The sequence below is a fragment of the Cervus canadensis genome, chromosome 6 (assembly GCF_019320065.1).
Source record: "Cervus canadensis isolate Bull #8, Minnesota chromosome 6, ASM1932006v1, whole genome shotgun sequence".
NCBI lineage: Eukaryota > Metazoa > Chordata > Mammalia > Artiodactyla > Cervidae > Cervus > Cervus canadensis.
Genome location: NC_057391.1, coordinates 94,242,318 through 94,263,995, shown reverse-complemented (window position 1 = coordinate 94,263,995; position 21,678 = coordinate 94,242,318). Strand labels below are relative to the sequence as shown.

The 21,678-nt window shown below is 44.1% G+C and overlaps 1 protein-coding gene across 1 annotated transcript in view; it reads right to left on the bottom strand.

The window, feature by feature from the left end:
* TTC8 (tetratricopeptide repeat domain 8) overlaps positions 1 to 21,435 on the bottom strand; it is a 62,890-nt gene extending 41,455 nt beyond the window's left edge. The window contains exons 1-3 of the mRNA XM_043473040.1: positions 21,121 to 21,435; positions 14,591 to 14,989; positions 4,269 to 4,298 (exon numbers count right to left, since the gene is read on the bottom strand). Of these exons, the coding sequence (XP_043328975.1) occupies positions 4,269 to 4,298; positions 14,591 to 14,989; positions 21,121 to 21,435 (744 nt within the window). The remainder of the gene's footprint in view (positions 1 to 4,268; positions 4,299 to 14,590; positions 14,990 to 21,120) is intronic.
* Positions 21,436 to 21,678: the final 243 nt, after the last annotated feature.

The window sequence follows — 21,678 nt, the reverse complement described above, 5'->3', positions numbered from 1 at the left end:
AGTTCAGTTCAGTCGCTCAGTCATGTCCTACTCTTTGCGACCCCATGGACTGAAGCATGTCAGGCCTCCCTGTCCATCACCAGCTCCCGGAGTTTACTCAAACTCAGGTCCATTGAGTCGGTGATGCCATCCAACCATCTCATCCTCTGTTGTCCCCTTCTCCTCCTGCCTTCAATCTTCCCCAACATCAGGGTCTTTTCCAGTGAGTCAATTCTTCACATCAGGTGGCCAAAATATTGGAGTTTCAGCTTCAGCATCAGTCCTTCCAATGAATACTCAGGAGTGATCTCCTTTAGGATGGACTGGTTGGGTCTCCTTGCAGTCCAAGGGACTCTCAAGAGTCTTCTCCAACACCACAGTTCAAAAGCATTAATTCTTTAGTGCTCAGCTTTCTTTATAGTCTAACTCTCACATCCATACATGACTACTGGAAAAACCATAGCTTTGACTAGATGGACCTTTGTTGCCAAAGTAATGTCTCTGCTTTTTAATAAGCTGTCTAGGTTGGTCATGGCTTTTCTTCCAAGGAGCAAGTGTCTTTTAATTTCATGGCTGCAATCACCATCTGCAGAGATTTTGGAGCCTAAAAAATAGTCTGTCACTGTTTCCACTGTTTCCCCATCTATTTGCCATGAAGTGATGGGACCTTGGGGTGGAGGGAAAGGTGAAGAAGAAGAGTTCCGCCTGCGGCCAAGACGGGAGAGCGATTGCCAGATGACGCGAGTAGGAGGAGGCAGCCCCGCTTCTGAGCCGATTTGGAGAAACTAAAGGGCGGGGCTTGGCTGAGGAGAAGGGGCTTGGGAAGAAGCTGGAGGAGAAGTCGGGGGCAAACGCGGGACCCTGTCTGCCCCAGAGAGGGATGTGGCCTCCCCCCCTGAGGAGGAGTAGCTAGTAAACTTTCAGGACAAGAAGTCCCCTGCACACGAACGAGTTCAGTCTCAAGAGCACAGAGGTCCAACTTGTTCCTACGTCCAACAAAGTTAGCCTAGGGACCCAGGTGACACAACCGGCTACAGAGTACTGTACTGTGACGTCGGTTTGTGATGCTTTTCACACAAACACGTAAACACACACACACACACACACACAACAAAACGGTTTTAATCTTACAGTGCTGCTGCTGCTAAGTCGCTTCAGCCGTCTCCGACTCTGTGCGACCCCAGAGACGGCAGCCCACCAGGCTCCCCCGTCCCTGGGGTTCTCCAGGCAAGAACACTGGAGTGGGTTGCCATTTCCTTCTCCAGTGCATGAAAGTGGAAAGTGAGAGTGAAGTCACTCAGTCGTGTCTGACTCTTCGCGACCCCATGGACCGCAGCCCACCAGGCTCCTCCGTCCATGGGATTCTCCAGGCAAGAGCACTGGAGTGGGTGCCATCGCCTTCTCAGGACCTTGAAAAGGGCGGTAGGACAGCAGCTGGCACTCAGGGGCCGGCATCCAGTGGACACGCCAGCAGAGTCACCGCCCGGAGGAGGCAGACAGGTGGGAGACGGCGGGGCTGAAGGCCGTCGGCGGCGGGAGCCGGGGCGGCGCGGCGTCCCTCACGCGGACGCCACCCGACACGCGCACGCCCGACGGCATCTCTGCGGGTGCAGAAGCTGGAGGCTCGCGTGTAGGGGACTTGCATATGATTGGGAGCCCTCGTTAAATGAGCTCTCTAGAAGTCACGTTTTTATTAGTATGGTTTCATTTAGACACTTGGATATTAATTCATTATCAGTGCACATACTTTGTCAGACCATTTTCATACCCATACTGTCACCTCAGAGTCCAATCCATCAGGCTTCTTGACTTCCAGCCTCCTAGTAAAGTCTCAAATGTTAACGAAGGGCAGCTTTTTTTATATCAGGATAGGAAAGTAAATCCACTGTTCCCTCACCAAATGAATATATGCTTCAGAAGCCAAATAGGAAGATTTATTTCTTAAAATTTTATTCCATAAGAATTCCTTTTGTCAAAAAAGTATATTTGTTCCAATTTCTAAAATCTCACTCTTAAGAAGTAGAGATAATCATGTGAATTCCTGATATTTAAATATCTGCGATAAAATCTACACCATTATTTAATTTTAAATTTTATCAGTATTTGACAATATTAATATTCCTAACTTTCCTTCTATCCCAACAAAAAATGCCCTTGAAAATGATATATATCACTGCTTGATTAAACATCAGATTGTATTCAAGGAACTGCTCTGGGCAACAGGAACAATTCTTGGAATTTTAATGAAAACATCTTATTTTGGAGGAAAGCCACGTACGTTTTACAACCCTAAATTCTTCTGCCTATTTAAATTTTTAACTTCAAAACTAACTGGTGAAATAAAATGCATAACAAAGCAAACTGGTAATTCTACACTGCCGCTAGAATCTAAATAAAATTGCAAATTGTTTCTATCAGATACACTTAACTTGTTAATAAATGACAGGGTCGTGTGGTTTATCCAAATAAATTTGAATACCAATGAACTGGAAGTACTGTGAAATTGATAAAAAATAATAGATGCTTAGGAGTTTTTTCATAGAAAAACAGAGATTCTCCTTGATAAATGAGTCATTATCACATCAATTATTTCCTTTTTTATCTGTGAAACATAATTCCAACTCATTCACCTACTGCGTTACTCTATAGGACATTAGAGGCATATATCTGCCTGCTAACATCAGGGAAATATTGACTTACTTGTACTACCTTCTGGGAGGTTAACCCAATTTTAGTGATAAAAATAGACAAATGAAAAGGTTAAAACTCTACTGAGTAAAACATGTTTAAATTGTTCTGTTCCTCTTAACACAGAACGCAAAGCCATGTAAGGCCTAAGGCTGGCAAGAAACAATTCTCCTAAGTTATTCTTAGAATAAAGCCACCAAAAGAATGGTCTGTCTAACCTCACTTAGACATCATGAGAATCAGTAACATCTGACACTCTGCCTACTCCATGAGAATGAAAACTCAGGCACAAGATGTTGAGTTGTTATTGTAAAGCCTCATTGACTTTGAAGTGGTTAAAAACCCGAGACAGCACAAAGGCACAAGATGGAAACAGTGAGCTCAGAAGGATCCAGTCAGCCCTGCTCCCTTCCGATTCTTCTAGATCACAGTCCAGTTAAGTCAGCAGTAGCAGGACAGCAGATACCAAATGCAGGTCCTTCACGAAGTCCTTGCGCTGGTTTTGAAACTTTCAAATCCCATGTAGTTTTAAAACCAGAACAACAATGCAAGTGGTTGATGTTTTAATTCAATCTTAATTTTAATCAAAATCTTGCAAAATTACTGAAAACAAAAGGCATGTTACTTACTCTGCTTATACTTCAGGTCCTCCTTATGACTTGTACATATATCATGCAAAAAAAAATAGTTCTGCACATCTATCAATACAGGAACTACAATGAATATTCTAACGACAAATGTCACCCTTTTAAAGAAGAGAGTAGTACATTTTAACCTATTCAGCATCTTTGTTTGATACCACACAGGCCTCCTTCAGAGTATTTTGTATACCGCTTTCTTCTAAAAGGTCTGATGACTACACATTTGAACCCCATGAGATTCAAACTGTTTATTTACCTAAAAGACAGTTTTCTCTCGCTTGGCAGGGCAAACACCTGGTAAGATTTAAGTTCTCTGATTTACAGCTCTCTCATCCCCTCTCCTTCTTCCCAGACTTACTAGAAACCCTCCTGGGCTAAAAACTTCACTGGTCAGGAGCCCCCCGACCCAGACCTCCTCCTCCTGGGTTCCCTTCTGATTCATCCACCGTCTCACCCAGTCGGCAGCTCTTTCTGGCTGCCTCTCCATTTCTAACAAAGCTGATTCGGGAGATGTGGCTGTCTGGCCACATCTTCCTTTCCTCCTCATGGTGGCAGGCACCTCTCTCTAAAGACAAGACCTTTCTCCTTGCTCAGGACCGACCATCCCATCCATCACAGTCTTTCCGGACACTCCTGGCTCTGCGGATGTTCTGGCTCCCTTTCTAAGCCCCCGGATCCCCTTGCCTCCTCTTTTGTATCTCATCCTCTGGGTCAGTACTGGTCATTTCTATTTAAGCTCCAAGTCTTCATGAGTAGAGTGCCCTAGTGTTACACCTGTAGACTCAAAGTATTGGAAATATAATAGTTTATATTTACGTACATAGGTACAGAATGCCTGGTAGATTCAGCTAATTTTATAACAGCACAGTAGATACACAGCAAACATACTAATCTATAGCAACAACTAAGTAGTAGTAACTAAACTAGTCTCTAAACTAAAGATTGCAGCTAAACCTTTACCTGAGACACTGGCAATGCAGGATCTGGTTCCTGGAAAGCATTAAGAAGGTAGTAAACATCTTTAGGATAATACAGTTTCTAAAATAAAAAGCTTTAATGATTAACCGAGTATTTGTAGGTAGACTAAAAATCATTCAATAAAAACCCAAACATTAACTCTAATCTTGCCCCCAAAGTGCACTCAGGAGTTCTGTAAAACTAATATCCAGGGAAGGGTGCTAAATTTTCTATTATTAGAAAATTCTAATTACTCTAACCTCACTTAGAGCACAGAGAAGATATCAATGTATTTAATGAAGTCACAGTATCTCAGGAATTCAAAATAATTTTACAACTAAACCAAGGAAATATTTTATATTCAAAAATAAGTTCATGGTGGTTAAAACATTCAGACTTTAATCACCTGGGGAGGAGGAAAATCCACACACTATAAACCCTTCTGCTCTGCATAAACATAATGGGATTAGTGGCTGAAGGTAAGAAATTAATTCTGACTGTAATGTCCTCTGAGAAATGTTTGTAAATAGACTATGTAATACATATTGGTGCCGGGTGCTGAAAAACGGGTTTTTTTCTATCCCAAATTAAATAGAAGTCCACTGGTTTAAAAAAAAAAAAGATTCATAACCAATTTATTTATAAAAGATCTACACTCACATGTTTATAGTCAGCAACCTCTGAACACTCAATCTGCAGCATGCTTTACTAGGAAAGTTACTAAGAAACAGAAAAAGGAAAGAAAGAAAAAAAAAAAAAGATCCTTGCTTTCTACAGTTCTAAAATCCAAAAAGAATACCCTAAAATATTTGTTTAAGAATATGTGTGGAAGCAGTGTGTAAACCATCTGGTCACCAGGCAAGGATAAGCAATTTCTTTAGCATGACACGCCATAGCAACGTGAGAGGACAAGGCTAAGCTAGGCCAGAAATGGAGAGTCCAGTGCGGCCCTGGTGGTTCAGACGGTAAAGAGTTTACTTGCAACGAAGGAGACCTGGGTTCGATCCCTGGGTAGGGAAGATCCCCTGGAGAAGGAAATGACAACCGACTCCAGTATTCTTGCCTGGAGAATTCCAAGGACAAAGGAGCCTGGTGGGCTACAGTCCATGGGGTCGCAGAGTCGGGCACGACTGAGCGACTGACACTGGCAATGAGCTGAGCCAAACACAAAACAGCAACTAAGACACAGCAACTGCAGTTTTTCAGTGCCAGTGCCTTTCATGCTGTTTCACACTCCAACACTTTGGCCACCTGATGCGAAGAACTGACTCACTGGAAAAGACCCTGACACTGCGGAAGACTGAAGGCAGGAGGCGAGGGGACGACAGAGGATGAGGTGGTTGGATGGCATCACCGACTCGATGGACATGAGTTTGAGCAGACACCGGGAGACAGTGAAGGACAGGGAAGCCTGGCGTGCTGCATCCACGGGGTCGCAAAGAGTCAGACACGACTGAGCGATGAACTGAAGGCCAGTGTGCATAAGAAAGAGCTGGAGAAAGAACAAATTTCCTAGATCTCACAGTCATATTTAGAGAAAGATACCAATACAGGCAATGAGATGACAGAAGAAATAACCCCTCTATTCTTCCTTTTATTTATTGGTGTACATGTCTAAATGACCCATTATCTCATTTGAGTCCCACAACAACCATCTCAGAGAGGCAGGTAAGCGTCATTATCCATTTTACAGATAAGGAAACAAATTCAGAGATGTCGTGTAATTTGCTCAAGGTCTCACAAAGAAGCCAGAGCTCATTCTTGCCAGTCCGCCTTGGAGATAAAAAATGAGCTGGATATAACAAGGCAGGATTGAAAGGTAAAGTGAAGGAGACGCACGAGATAAGTTCCATATAGAAGGGGGTAAAAATGTTCACTAGAGGTGATTGCAGACAACGTCTGACCAGGAAAAGAAAAGTCAAAGGAAAAAGGGCCACGGAGAGTAAGTTGATGCGGGATGCCTGCTATTCGGCCAAGGGCACGAAGACTCCTCCAGTGGCCCAAACAGACGCCAGCAGCCCAGCCTGAGCGCTCTGCTCGCTGATGAAGGCCTCCACGCTCTCTCTGTCTCTGGGGATCACAAGGACGATTTCCTATGCGAGTAAGGGGCACTAGGGAAACAACACAAAAGGAGAAGAAACTCAGAGGCCTAGAAGTTGGAAAGGCGCAGAGCTGATCCAGGTGATGTGGCTGAAGATGGAGGCGAGGTTTAACCACAAGGGAGGCAGAGAAAGCGTTAACTCCACCACATTCTCCTGGCTTCCCTGGACAGGCACAGAAAACTTCCTATGGGGGAAGGCACATAATTAAATAGATTACAGTACAAATGTGTTAAATGCTATACTAAAGCCTGAACCAATTATTGATGACTTAGAGGGATGAGAGAAAAGCAGACAAGGAGATCAGAGGAGAGAGAGATGATTCTGCAAGTTTACTGAGCGCCAATGATCTATGAACTATATTCATCATTTTATCACCATTTCACTCAACACTTTCCTTACAGATGTTTTCCAGATTACCAACAATCCTTTAAGAAAAATACAAATGGCAGAATCCTCCCTGCAAATATCTCTAGCTGCTGCTGCTGCTGCTGCTGCTAAGTCGCTTCAGTCGTGTCCGACTCCGTGAGACCCCACAGGCAGCAGCCCACCAGGCTCCCCCATCCCTGGGATTCTCCAGGCAAGAACACTGGAGTGGGTTGCCATTTCCTTCTCCAATGCATGAAAGTGAACAGTGAAAGTGAAGTCGCTCAGTCGCGTCCAACTCTTTGCGACCCCATGGACTGCAGCCCACCAGGCTCCTCTGTCCACGGAAGTCTCTAGGCAAGAATACTGGAGTGGGTTGCCATTTCCTTCTCCCTATCTCCAGCTATATGGAGACAATAAGAGCTCACTCACACGCGTTGATGAACTTAGCCCACCCAACAGTCCTTTGAGACAGGCATATTAACATGGCCATTTGATGAATGAGAAAACTCAGAGGTCAAAGTGTACAGGCAATATTTGAGCCTAGACACTCTCAGTCAAGAGCATGCACTTAGCTTTGTATTGAGATCATAGCAAGGCTGGAAAGCAGACTACTGTAGGGTGTGGAAGACCAAGGCTGGTCTGGAGATCCATCAGGAATGGCAGAACAATGCAGGAAAAGAGTCAGGATACTTTAATTTAGAGATAGGGCAAAACTCTTTTTAAATCACTGAGACCTTGACCTTTGGGTCTCTCTCAATTATAGTTTTATGATTTAAATTAACCCACCCACATAAGGAACCACACGTTAGGCTCACTTGGTCTAACAGATGATTTCCAGGAGCATCAGTGCAGATGAGTAGAAAGCTGCAGCAGCAGCGTCAGAAGACCCGGGCTTGATCCCCAGGGAGCCGCTCAGCTGCGTGACCTTGAACAAGCCAGGCAACCTCCATGACCCTGTCCCCCTCTCAACTCAAGAGCCCTAGTGCCCACTTTATAGGAGAGCTTTAAAAATAAAACCTGGCATCTTAAAGACCATTTCATAGTTTTCAGAGTTCTTTTACATGTACTATCTTAGTTCATGAGGTATAAGGTGGTAGCACTTTCAACAAGTTTCAGCCACACAGAATTTCTTTATAAAAACATGTATCTAATGAGCAGGAATGCACCCAGCTCTCTATTACTTCCTTCTTCAGAACTCAGAACCGACTCCCAGTTCATGGCACATCAAATTAAACCTCCCCTTGAATCTCCTTCAAAGTGAGTGAGTAAGAAGACAGAGAACAGAGGGGCCCTGCCTAGAACCAGCACAAACTCCTGGGCATAAACCTCAGTTCACAGCAGCAGGCTTCCTGCCTTCCTCCCAAGGGCACAGCTTTCCCTAGGCTGTTGCTATTACTTTAGGGAATTAAAATCTCCAGCTAATTCTGAATGTGGCTTCCTAATTGCCATCAATACTTACTCTGGCTAATGAGTCTAACCAGCTCTGCTCAGGAACTACGGGGTCACCATTCAGAATGTAGCAATAAAAGGAAGGGAAAGAATGTAAGAGAGAAATGAACGGATTTCAGAAGGTTTAGCGAGATTTAGTGACCAAGGAGCCAAGTGGGAATGTAATCTGTAAAATTCACCAAAGTGAACTGCCTTGCAGTGTCTAGAATCAAAAGACTGTCTGGCTGTAAGTCTCCATGGCCCCAGTGAGGAAATAAATTAGGTAATCACAGAGAAAGATGTTTACTTGGCTTGGAGCACCAGATCCTTGTCTCAACCAACTACTAACATACGTCTCACTGGGGACCCCTGCTTCCCTACCGTTCATCTAAGCCAGCGGCTTTCGGCCTTTTCTCCACGTTCAGACCATTTACAGTCATAACTCTCTGCTGCAACATCTCTCGTTATGAGTAGAGATTGGTGGTGGGGGAAGAAAATGTGAATTACCCCCATTCTGATACACAGCTAACCCTCCCACTCCCAGAATCACTGATTCTAATGCTTTAAAAATTTATGGGAAATCTACCTCATTAAGAAAAGTATATTATCTTTTAAAAAAAAAAAAAAAACACTACCTGAAAAACCTCTATGTTTCATGAACTGTTGAATCACACTGGAGCTAAAATCAGGGCTGCTTTTTTTTAAAGCCATGAATCTGACATATGGAACACAAAGAACAGTAATCAGATTAAGCAACTAATCAGGATGACCGACATGAACTGTAAAAGCAAGCATTCCCTCTAGGTCATATTGCTGCATGGAAGGCCGTTTTGCATTTCTCTTTTCTATATCTTATAACTTTTAACCACCTTCCCAGCTAGGATACTAAAATATCCTACAGAAAACAGAGAAAACTCTGAAAAAAGACAACACTTCTCTATGAACTGATTGTTCTTACTGTCTTTTGTCAAATGGGAAAACTCTGATGAATTCATCGGTTATCTTTCTTTATTCTTAACTGGTCATACCTCTTCAGCCAACCTGACTACTCTGACATTAGCAAGAATCAAAACTAAATAAAATCCACACATCCAAGTGTGCGTACTCAGCCGCTCAGCTATGTCCAACTCATTGTGACCCCATGGACTGTAGCCCTCCAGGCTCCTCTGTCCATGGGATTTCCCAGGCAAGGATACTGGAGTGTGTTGCCATTTCCTCCTCCAGGGGACCTTCCTGAAGCAGGGATGGAACCCACGTCTCCTGCATCGGCAGGTGGAATCTTTACCAATGAGTCCCTGGAAAGCCCTAATAAAAAGTATAAAGTGGAAAGCCCTAATAAAAAGTATAAAGTACTCATTATTTTTGATATGACACCAAAATGTTATCTCTTAAAGGAGAACGAAAAGTAGAAGAAATAGTCTTAAAGGTGGGCTTCATCTCCAAAGCTTAATAATGTATCACAACTGAAATGTTATCTTCGTGAAGCTCCCTGGACCAGCTTATAAAAAGATTAACAAAGAGCAAATCACTTTAGAGAGGTTTTCCTCATCTGGGAGAAAAGTAAGTAAAGCTAAAAAGTGAAAATTAACATAAAAAACAAAAGCTATTTTTGTTCTGGGAGAAGAAAAAAAAGCAAGAGCAAAAATGAATCCATTTGGCACTCAGGAGAAATATTGTAATTTCCTTTCTCTTCCATGGGTCCAGGCACTGCTTCAGAGTCACTCGTTTGTACTAAAATCAGATGGGTGGCATAGAAATAGTACTTCAAGGAGCTGCAGAGGAAAAATACTCTAAAAGATAGAAGCCTCAAAAAACAAACAAACAAAAAAAAACTTGTGAGGCTAGAGGGACATGTGAAGATAAACCAGCTAACTGCGGGCTGAGGACACATGCTTCTGTTCCGATCATATATTTCTGTTGGCTCTCTCTGACTGCCAGTCTCTGAACTTCCTCCAGTGGAACAACAAGAGCGTCCTAAGAAATACCCGTGATGATAAGTACTATCAGAAATACTCTCCTGGAAGGATCCAGGAAGAAACTGCTCAACTGGTTTAAAAAAAACAATTCATCCTTGAAACAAGAAATGAAGTAATGATGTCCCTAATGCGATCACATTTATTTGAAAAGGTGAATCCATTTAAGAAACTACAGTGGGACTTCCCTGGTGGTCCAGTGGCTAAGGCTCCAAGCTCCCGATGGAGGGGGCCTCAGTTCGATCCCTGGTCGGGGAACTGGATCCCACATGCCGCAACTGAGACTCGGTGCAGCCAAATAATTAAATAAGTAAAAATAAGTATTAAGAAAAAAAATAATAAAGAACCTATGGTGCTGAGAATTAAGATGGGGGGCAGGGAGAGGCAGAGGCCATCAGGCAACGAGGCTGATCTTGGTAAACAGCGGAAGCTGGCACACATCAATAACACCCTCCAAGTGCACGTATGAACATGACCGCTGCACTCATTCAGCAAGTGTTAATACGTAATGAGGGCACCCGGGTGCCAGATTCCTTGCCATTCCACACAGACCTGCCATCCTGGACTCATATGCAAAGAGGAAGAAAGAATTTGGGGGCTTTTAATCCTAGGCAAACCTCCTTAAGCTTCCAGTAGCTCTTCATTAATTCCATCAGCACTCTGACATAAACATTTAAATTCTTTTTAATTAATTAAGGGGAAAAAGCACGATTTCTTTAAGCGTGGGGAAAATCATACTGGAAGATATTTCCAAAAAGAAATGACAACTGGATACAACATGCGCAAATTGGGGCTAAGGAAAGCACGCAGAGAAAAAGCGCAGCATTGAAAGGCTGGGTCAGAGGGTAACCAGCAGGAGGGAGCCCAAGCCGGGCACCCGAAGGCCGGCTTGGGAAGGTAACACCATCTTAAAGCTTCTGTGCCCGGCAAAGAGCTGCTCACCGTTCTGACCACATAAATAAATATAAATAAATAAATAAACCACCTCGGCAATAACCAAAGGATTCGAGAGGAAAAGCTTGTCCTCAATTTCTTCTAAATCTGGTACTGATTCTCCCAGGCCACCTCTGACACTCATAGGAGCTGAACATATCAACCCCTGCTCATAACAAAAAAAAAAAAAAAAAAAAACAGGAGCAAAGAATCACATTAAAAAAAAAAAAAACATTTCTAGGATATTAAAATTAAGTATCACCAAGCTCTCTCGGTGGCTCAGATGGTAAACAATCTGCCAGCAATGCAGGAGATCTGGTTTGTTGGGATGATCCCCTGGAGAAGGGCATGGCAACCCACTCCAGTATTCTTGCCTGGGAAATCCCATGGGAGAGGAGACTGGGGGGCTACAGGCCATGGGTCCCAAAGAGTCGGACACGACTGAGTGACTAACGCTTCCACTTACATCACATTTCAAAGCATTATTTCAAATCTACAACAAACAGAACAGTGGCAAGAAGTAACAAGACCTCCTGCCATAATGATGTAAACCACGTCAGATGGTTAACCGACGACACCACCATATGTCCCAGGATGAGGCTGTGTCTTCTGTTCTTCATTGCCATTATCAAAATTAGAACCAGGAAACATTCCTCGTAACGAGTCTTATATTTTCCAAGAGGGCCAGCAAGGCCTAAAGGGACCCACGTAAGAGACCAAGTAAAGAGATTCAAGTTATTACCTGGTTTAGCTCTTAATTCAGGAGATTTTAAATGAAGTTCTTAATTTGCTCATCCTGTTCTCCCCAGGTACAAGGAAAGGAGGCGCAGTCTCCTCTACAGCCCAGTCTTAACCAGTAGCAGCCACGCCAATATTTTGCCTATGCATTCCCGAAGTGACACCTCCTCCCTGGGAAGAATTTGTCCCTATCCCCCAAACTATAAACCAGGTGACAGTCAAGTAAGTTTTCAAATGCTGCCTTACTCAAAACTGGGCAGCTTACCTTCCTTCCAGACTTCTCAGAGCCTTTAACCCAAGCACACAGGTATGTCATTTCCTTACCATCTAGCCGAAATCTTGAAAAAGGAACAGTAGATGAGAAAATGTACTAGGAAAAGTTTGGAGACAGATTTTTGAAAAATGAGGCTCCACAGGCGCCCAAGAAGCCACATCGTATAGACAAAGGGAGCGGGCTTACCGGCTCTGTAACCTTGGACAATTGTTTCACCTGGTGCTTCACTGGGCTCAACCTGCAAAGTGGTGGAAACAGCGCCAATTTCCTAAACTAGCTGAGGATTAAATGAGATAACAGAAAACCCTCTGAATCAAGCCTGACAGAGTAAACACTCAATAAATGTTAGCGATTTGTTACCTACTTTGCAAGGCTATTCTCAGCAAAGAAATACACATAATTTATAGAATTTATCCCCGGCAAGTAGTAAGCACTCTATAAAAAGGTCACTGAACACTGTGAAGACCTAATCACAGGGCCCAGCACAAACTAAACGTGCACTGCAATAACGAATGTCACCGAGACTGTGTCATTAAGACGACAGACACAGAAAACAAACTGTGGTTTACCAAAGGGGAAAGTGTGCTGGGGGATGGATAAGCTAGGACTTGGGGAGTAACATATACCACTGCTATATATAAATAACCAACAGAGACCTTCTATATAGCACAGGGAACTATATTCAATATCTTGTAACAACCTATATAATAGGAAAGAAGCTGAAAAATATATATATGTGTATAACTGAATCACTTCGCTGTAACACCTGAAACTAACACAAAAATGGTTTTTATAAAGATTACAATGTCTTAACTATTAATAGAAAACACTGCTGCTTTGCCTACAATACATTTCCCAATGTGACATCTCTCTAGGGTGATCTGACCCTCCCCAAAGCCACAAAAGGAATCGGTGGTCAATTAAAGTTTCGTAACTATTGTATTCATCAAAATCAGGCAAAGTTAAGTTTTTTTCTGCAGAAATTCTCAGAGCCTTTAGTATGAATGTCTAAGTAGGGAATACATTTCCCAAACACATTTAATGAGGAAATTTTCTTCCTCCGGGGACTGTTGTTCTGTGGAATGGAAACTACCCTGACTCAACGGAAAAACAATGTCTGGTACATCACTAGTGTGTAACAAACTCTGGTTGTACAAACATAAAGGGGTCCATATTTTGTCATGGTTCCCAAACAAATCTGAGGGTGAAATCTTTCTCTTTTTTTTTTAAGCAGCATTTGTGGGACGACTGTACTAAGAAACACACTTGGAAAAATGCTTGCCTATGGAAATAAGAGTCTAATTAACCAATAGGAACTAACCCAAACAGAACCTAGTTCAGCATTCCCACTAACGCAGACTGTTCTAAGGGAGATGTGCGATCTATCTGAAGGCCACACTATTCTCCCTGACAGGCTCTCTATCCTCTATCCACTTCCTGGGAGCTAAGGCAGAGCGGAGGAACAACTGCCACACCTCCCTGAATGTAACTCTCATCAGTTTTCCTTTTTCTCTAACATCCCCAAGGCAACACCACCAGAGGAAAAGCTGGGGAACTCGAACTCCAGGAGTACATTTTGCATTTACTAGAGGCACCTTTCTCCGTTTTTTGTCTCCTCCAGAACTACCTAGGCACCGCGGTGGTGCCCCTCTCACAAGAAGCGCATAACCGTTTTCACTCACTTATTTAACACTGTACGCTATTTAAGAGAGCTTTAGTAAACTACTACAATCAATGCCATCATTTCCTTCTTTTAGGGGGATTATTTTTCTCACCCCTCCCTCCTAATAATAAATGTATCTTTCCCTTCCTAGGTTCTCATTCCTCTAACTTGAATTGTTTGCCTCAAGCTCCACTCAAGGCCCAGAATCCAAAGCTCCCCACTTTTGGACAACCGTCTTAAAATGAACTGGAAGGATTATACGTTTGATCCAAAAGAAAAGAAAAAAAAAAGGGGGCGGCAGCTATTTCAATGGGGGGTGGGGGGATGGGAAGTTACAGGTCTTTAAGTTTATACACAAATGTTTTGGAAATTAATAAGGTAACAGGCAGCGAGCTTAAGAGCCCACCTCTACGCAAGAATATACGCATCACCGACTCGATGGACATGAGTTTGGGTAAACTCCCGGAGTTAGTGATGGACAGGGAGGCCTGCCGTGCTGCAGTCCATGGGGTCGCAAAGAGTCGGACACGACTGAGCGACTGGACTGAACTGATACGCAAGAATACAGGACCTAACAGAGTTCATCATCTTTTCCGCGACACCTGAGGGTGGTCTCCTAGCTGCTGTCTTTCAGCATCTTCCAGCGGCTGAAGTTAGCGGAGGGGGCGGTGACCACACAGTCAGGACCCAGCGGCCGCGGTGCCAGAGGGTCTGGGCTCCACGCGTCCGTGCTGACCGCAGGGTCACCCTCGCCCTGCGCCCTCCTCCCTGCAGCCCCCTCCGGGGGGGGGGGGGGGCGCGGGGCCCTCTTGCCAAGACCCGCAGGCCCGGCGGGGTCCGGCCGGTACCTGGTCACAAGGGGACTTCTCCAGTATCTGCGTGCACAGATCGGCGCAGAGCTGGAACCTCCTGCGCCTGAAGTAGCTCCAGGCCAGGAACAGCGGCTCCATGTCCGAGCCCGGCGCGCCCGCGGGCTGGGGCGCGGGGCCGGAGCCAGGGGCCAGGGCGGGTGCGGGGCACGGGGTTAGCAGCCGGGGGGCGCAGGGCTCGGGCCGGCGGGCGCGGGGGCGGGACAGGGGGGCTGGGGGCGCGGGCGGCGGCGTCCGGTCCCGCCCAGCAACGCTCGGCGGCGGGGGCCTCGCCCGAGCGGCGCCCCGCCTCGCGCCCGAGGACGGGGAAAGGGATACGCGCCGCGGGCGGAGCTCGGCTCTGGGTCTCGCCGAGCCTTGGCTCCAGAAACTTTGCACCTTTGAAAAGGCGAGCTACTTCGTTAGTTTCGAGGCCGGTACCGCGCCCAAACGGGCAGGCACTGACTGAGACACCTCTACTGGGGTCCTCCACCCTCCCTGAGGACCCCCTGCTGCCTAGCAACTGAACGCGCGTCCTCCGCCCAGGCCAGAAAAGTCCCGGGAGCTTGATCCTCCAGCTGTAGCCGTCCTGCTCTTCCACTTCAGACATTCCTATACCCCTGTCCCTTACCCCTCCGACTTCAGAAACACAGGGGACCTTTCTTCAGCACCATCCCGCCCACCAGAACTCCAAGCCCTAAATCCGCAAACACTCCAGTCTGTTTCTCTAAGTCCTTCTCGCCGAGTCTCTGTGTCCCAATGAAAACGTACATTGAGAATTGCGTTTTCTCAATGTATTATCAAATTATTCTCAGTGTATTCTCAAATCGTTCATTTTACAGATGAGAAACTGAAATGGGCTCAGAGGAATTATTAACGTGGTGTCACATGGAGTTAAGGAGCTGGATTGTTATCTGGATCATCACAAACTGCTAATACCATTTGTTAATTTGACAATGCCTTCGGGTTCTGGATTTATAAATCAGGGATATTTTTACTAAACAAAATAATTATGCAAAAAAAATTTTTAAAGGAGGTTTTAGAAACGCCATCTCCAAGCACTTTTTTGTCAAATGTTTACTTGTGCACAGTGATTTCATTATACACTTCTAACTTGCCTCTAGAGATTTACACAGATGATAAATATGTTTAATGATTAGCAAAAGACGTGGGACCAAGCTAAACTCAGGTTAACTTCATTATGGAGGGCCAGGGGATGTTTTTTCCTTGCCTTCTTCCTGCCACAGTGGGTGAGGCAGAAGAAGAAATGGTAACTCAATATTGAAGAACTTTCTGATCAGGTCTAAATCTCCTTTAGAGATCAAAAGCAAACTGACAGCAGCTTTTAGCAAAGATAAATCATAGTTTTCTCATATCACGAGGGTACCACAATGACATTAAACTGAATCCAGATATATATACCTTTCATATATATCAAAATGATACCTTTCTAAACTCAGAAATGGGTTGTGAGTAGTTTTTTCTCCTTTACTAAACAGTCTTTCTTGAATTTCTGTATCCTAGAGGCAATTATCAGAACTGTGATTATTCCAGTTATGTTTATTGCAATTAGTCCATTTTTGTTCCCCTGGAAGTGCCTCTAGAAATGTAACCTGTTCCAAAGCAGCAGCCCGTTGCTTCTAGGGTTCAGGTTTTTAGGACTGTGCATGCTGGAATTGGCAGTTGGACTCAATATTTCACGGGGCACTTTTTTTTTTTTTCTGGTGCAATGTAAGTGTTATCTATATAACTGATTCTCAACCCCTGTTCCATATTAGACAGATTTTCTAAACACTCAGTTCAGTTCAGTCACTCAGTCGTGTCTGATTCTTTGCAACCCCATGGACTGCTGCACACCAGGCCTTCCTGTCCATCACCAACTCCCGGAGTTTACTCAAACTCATGTCCTTTGAGTCAATGATGCCATCCAACCATCTCATGGTGTCATCTCCTTCTCTTCCCGCCTTCAGTCTTTCCTTAGGATATATTCAGATTCAGGGAAAAGTTACAAAGGTAATACAGAGAGTTCCTGTATCCTCTTCACTCAGTTTCCCCTGCTGTTAACGACGTTACTACGCCTCATATGGGAACTTCCTTGGCAGTCCAGTGGCTAAGACTCTGTACTCCTAATGCAGGGCACCCTGGTTCAATAGCTGGTGGGGAAACTAGATCCCTTGGATTGCAAGATCAAACCAGTCAATCCTAAAAGAAATCAGTCCTGAATATTCACTGGAAGGACTGACGCTGAAGCTGAAACTCCAATACTTTGGCCACCTGATTTGAAGAACTGACTCATTGGAAAAGACCCTGATGCTGGGAAAGATTGAAGGCAGGAGGAAAAGGGGACGACAGAGGATGAGATGGTTGGATGGCATCACTGACTCAGTGGACATGAGTTTGAGAAAGCTCCAGGAGACTGAAGGACAGGGAAGCCTGGCGTGCTGCAGTCCATGGGGTCACAAAGAGTCAGTCACAATTGAGCAACTAAACTGAATCGATGGCTCATGTGACACAAAGAAGGAACCTACATTGTAATATTACTATTAATTCCACAATTTATTCAGATTTCAGTTGTTGTTCAATTACTCAGTCACATCAGACTCTTTGCAACCCCATGGACTGCAGCACACCAGACTTCCTTGTCCTTCACTATCTGCTGGAGTTTGCTCAAACTCATGTCTGTTGAGTCAATGATGCCATCCAACCATCTCATCCTCTTACTCTCATTTTAGGTCCATCCATATTGATGTAAATGGCATTATTTCATTCTTTTTAATGGCTGGGTAATATTCCATTGTATGTATGTACCACATCTCCTTTATCCATTCCTCTGTCTATGGACGTTTGGGTTGCTTCCATGTCTTGGCTATTGTAATAAGTGCTGCACTGAACATTGAGGTACATGTATCCTTTTGGACCACACAAAAATAAACTCAAACAGGTTAAAGAGACCTAAATGTGAGGCTGGACACTATAAAATTCTCAGAGGGGAACTTTGGCAGAACTCTCTCTGACATAAATCACAGCAATATCTTTCTCCATCAGGCTCCCAGAGAAGGGGAAATAAAAACAAATGGAACCTAATTAAACTCAAAAGCTTTTGCACAGCAAAGAAACCGTAAACAAAATGAAAAGACAACCCACAGAATGGGAGAAAATATTTGCAAATAATTTCACTGACAAGGGATTAGTCTCCAAAATTAACAAATAGCTCGTGCAGCTTAGTATCATCAAAACAAAACAACCCAATCAAAAAATGGCCAGAGGACCTAAATAGACATTTCTCCAAGAAAACCATACCGATGGCCAAGAGGCACATGAAAAGATGTTCAACATTGCTAATTATTAGACAACTGCAAGTCAAAACCACAATGAGATATCACCTCACACCAGTCATTTTGACTGACTATTTTAGACATCAAAAATCCACAACAAATGCTGGAAAGGGTGTGGAAGAAGGGACCCCCCTCCTATTCTGTTGGCAGGAATGTAAATTGGCACAGTCATTATGGAGAACAGTGTAAAAGTGAAAGTCACTCAGTCGTGTCCGACTCTTTGCAACCCCATGGACTGTATAGTCCATGGAGTTCTCCAGACCAGAATACTGGAGTGGGCATCCTTTCCCTTCTCCAGGGGATCTTCCCAACCCGGGGATAGAACCCAGGTGGAGGTTCCTTTAAAAACTAAAAATAGAGCTCCCATATGATCCTGCGACCCCATTCCTGGACATAAATCTGGAGAAAAAACTTAATCTCTTTTGAAAGGTCAATTTCACAATAAGAGCTAGATCTCAGTTCAGGGATCCTTATTTTTTGCTCTCTAGCAACTGGATATCTCTTTAGGTTAATTCAGTTTAATCAGATACCGAAGTCAGTGTAACTTTAAATGTGAAAGATTAAATGTTCTTAAATGTTAAATTGAAATCACTCAGGCCATTTAAACGTAACCCCAAACAAAAGCAAAGTGTAAAGTGAGATATTGTTTTAATCAACATCTGCTTTCTTGCATCTCTGTTTCTCCGTGATGTGTTTCCTCTTTCATCTTTTAATTCCTTGCCCCTGGATATTGGGGGCCTGCAGGGGTCTTTCTTTGGCTCTCCTCCTCTCATTCCACAAACTGTCCATGGGATATCTCATCCACTGCCTTCAATGAGCAGATATATGATGAGATGAGTCTCAAATTTTATCTTTCCTTGATCTCTTTCTATGGTTTCTGACATGTAGCTGTCTCCGGTTATCAGCAGAACATCTCTACCTGGCTGTCCCAGAAAGTCAAGCAAAACACAGACCTAAAGAAATAGACACATAAATACAATTTACACTTTCAAGGGACAGTCGTGCACATCATTTTAAAATACTTGTAAATCCACACGCACATGCATGAATTCATAGACGTGTTATACTTTATGGCTATTCACCATATCATAGATAGCCATGAAATTAAAAGATGCTTGCTCCCTGAAAGAAAAGCTATGACAAACCTACATAGCATATAGTAAAGCAGAGACACCACTTTGCCAACAAAGGTCCATTTAGTTAATGCTATGGTTTTCCAGTGGTCATGTACAGATGTGAGAGTCGGGCCATAAAGAAGGCTGAGCGCCAAAGAATTGATGCCTTCGAACTGTGGTATGGAGAAGATTCTTGAGAGCCCCTTGGACTGCAAGGAGATCCAACCAGTCCATCCTAAAGGAAATCAGTCCTGAATATTCATTGGAAGGACTGATGCTGAAGCTGAAACTCCAATGTTTTGGCCACCTGATGCAAAGAGCTGACTCATTGGAAAAGACCCTGATGCTGGGAAAGAGTGAGGGCAGGAGGAGAAGGGGACGGCAGAGGATGAGATGGTTGGATGGCATCACTGACTCGATGGACATGAGTTTGAACAAGCTCCAGGAGACTGAAGGACAGGGAAGCCTAGTGTGCTGCAGTCCATGGAGTCACAGGAAGTCAGATGTGATTTAGCAACCGAACAACAAAAGATGTTCTTTTAGAATTTTAAAGCTATAGAGTTCTATTACTTGCAGTTGCATAAACCACTGATTCTGGGGTAGAAATCTTTTTGTAACATGGATATTATCTGAGGTAACATGTTTACAGTTTTTTTTCTTGTTGTTCAGGAAGAAGTGATACTGTGATACCCTTGGACTCTATATGGAAAAGGTGGCTCATTATTAGCACTAGCATAGAACTTACTCTGCTTTTTAAGCTAAAACAAAAGCCACGATATAAATAATTCTCAGCAATCTTTAAGCAAATCATCACTTGGTATTACTTTAATAAGAAGTCACTGACATTTATCTATATACCAATATAATGATGACTAACATTTACTGAGTCTTACTCTAGGTGAATTAGGTTCTATATCTGCTCTTAAATCTTCTAACTAACCCTGCAAGCTTGGTATTATTATTATCTCCATCTTACAGGGGAAAGAACTGAGAATTAGACTTTGTGGTTTGCTCAGCTCGTACGTGGCAGAATCAAATGTGAACTCGAGTCATTGAACCCGGGTCTCCTGCATTGCAGGCAGATTCTTTACCAGCTGAGCCACCAGGAAGGCCCCCAGATCCTACAACCTCAACCAAATGTGCAACTTGTACCTTTGAAAGCAGAAGATACTCCAGCACACAGCACTGTCTGTACTCACTCTGTACTTCCAGGATTTGGTGCCTATGCACTTGCTGGTCTGTACCTGTGATGTCTTTACATCCTTCCCCCATGCCTGCTGTCTGGCTGGTATAGATCCAAGCCAAATGTAAACTTTATTTGAACTCCAATTCTCTGAAGACCTGTCTGCAAATATTCTAAGGACTCTTCCTATAAAACCTATTGTGCTACACTGTGATGTTTCTGTGTCCCTAATAGACTTACACATTATTCAACCTTACAAAATGCCAGGACATGGTACATAGTAATGGGCACCTCAAAGATGTTTGTTGAATGACTAGCTAAGTTCAATAGATGCTATGCTTTTCTCACTCAATGCAAATCTAACAGTTACATTTTGAAATAAATAATTTAATGCTTCAATATGCACTTTGGCATCTATTTAAATGTTTAGGGAGCTCATTTTAACCATTTCAAAACTTAGTGCTATATAACTTTTTTCATTAAAATACCAAAGTCTTTGAAGATTAGTCTACATAAGTATAGTTTTTCTAAAGCAATTTGAATGTTATTTTTCTCTTGAAGGGGATAAAAATAAGACAAGTTGGTTTTTGGTCTTTATTTTTGAAAATGATCAGTTTAGGACTTCTCAAGGGATACAGTGGATGGGAATCCGCTTGCCAATTCAGGAGACGCGGGTTCGATGGCTGGTTCGGAGAGATACCACATGCTACGGAGCAACTCAGCCGGAACACCACAGCTACTGAAGCCCGCACACCCCAGAGCCAGCACAGAACCAGTGCTGGGCCTGAATGCTGCAAGTGCCGAAGCCGCACACCCTAGGTCTGCATAGGACAGGCACTGGGCCCGCATGCTGCAAGTGCCGAAGCCGCACGCCCTAGGTCTGCATAGGACAGGTACGGGGCCCGCATGCTGCCAAGTGCCGAAGCCCACGTGCCCTAGGGTCTGCATAGGACAGGTACGGGGCCCACATGCTGCCAAGTGCCGAAGCCCACGTGCCCTAGGGTCTGCATAGGACAGGCACTGGGCCCGCATGCTGCAAGTGCCGAAGCCCACGTGCCCTAGGGTCTGCATAGGACAGGCACTGGGCCCGCATGCTGCAAGTGCCGAAGCCGCACGCCCTAGGTCTGCATAGGACAGGTACTGGGCCCGCATGCTGCCAAGTGCCGAAGCCGCACGCCCTAGGTCTGCATGGAACAGGTACGGGGCCCGCATGCTGCCAAGTGCCGAAGCCCACGTGCCCCAGAGCCTGTGCTTCGCAGCAAGAAAAGCCACCACAACGGGGAGCCCACACACAGCAGCAGAGAGTAGTCCCCACGCAGCAAGGCAGACCCAGCACAGCCAAAACAAACACAGTTTAAAGATCTTTATGCATTTCAAAGGTAACTTAATTGTACGAACTATCAAAATGTTCACTTACCTTTAAGAAAATGGAGCTTTTTTTCTAATACAACTTTG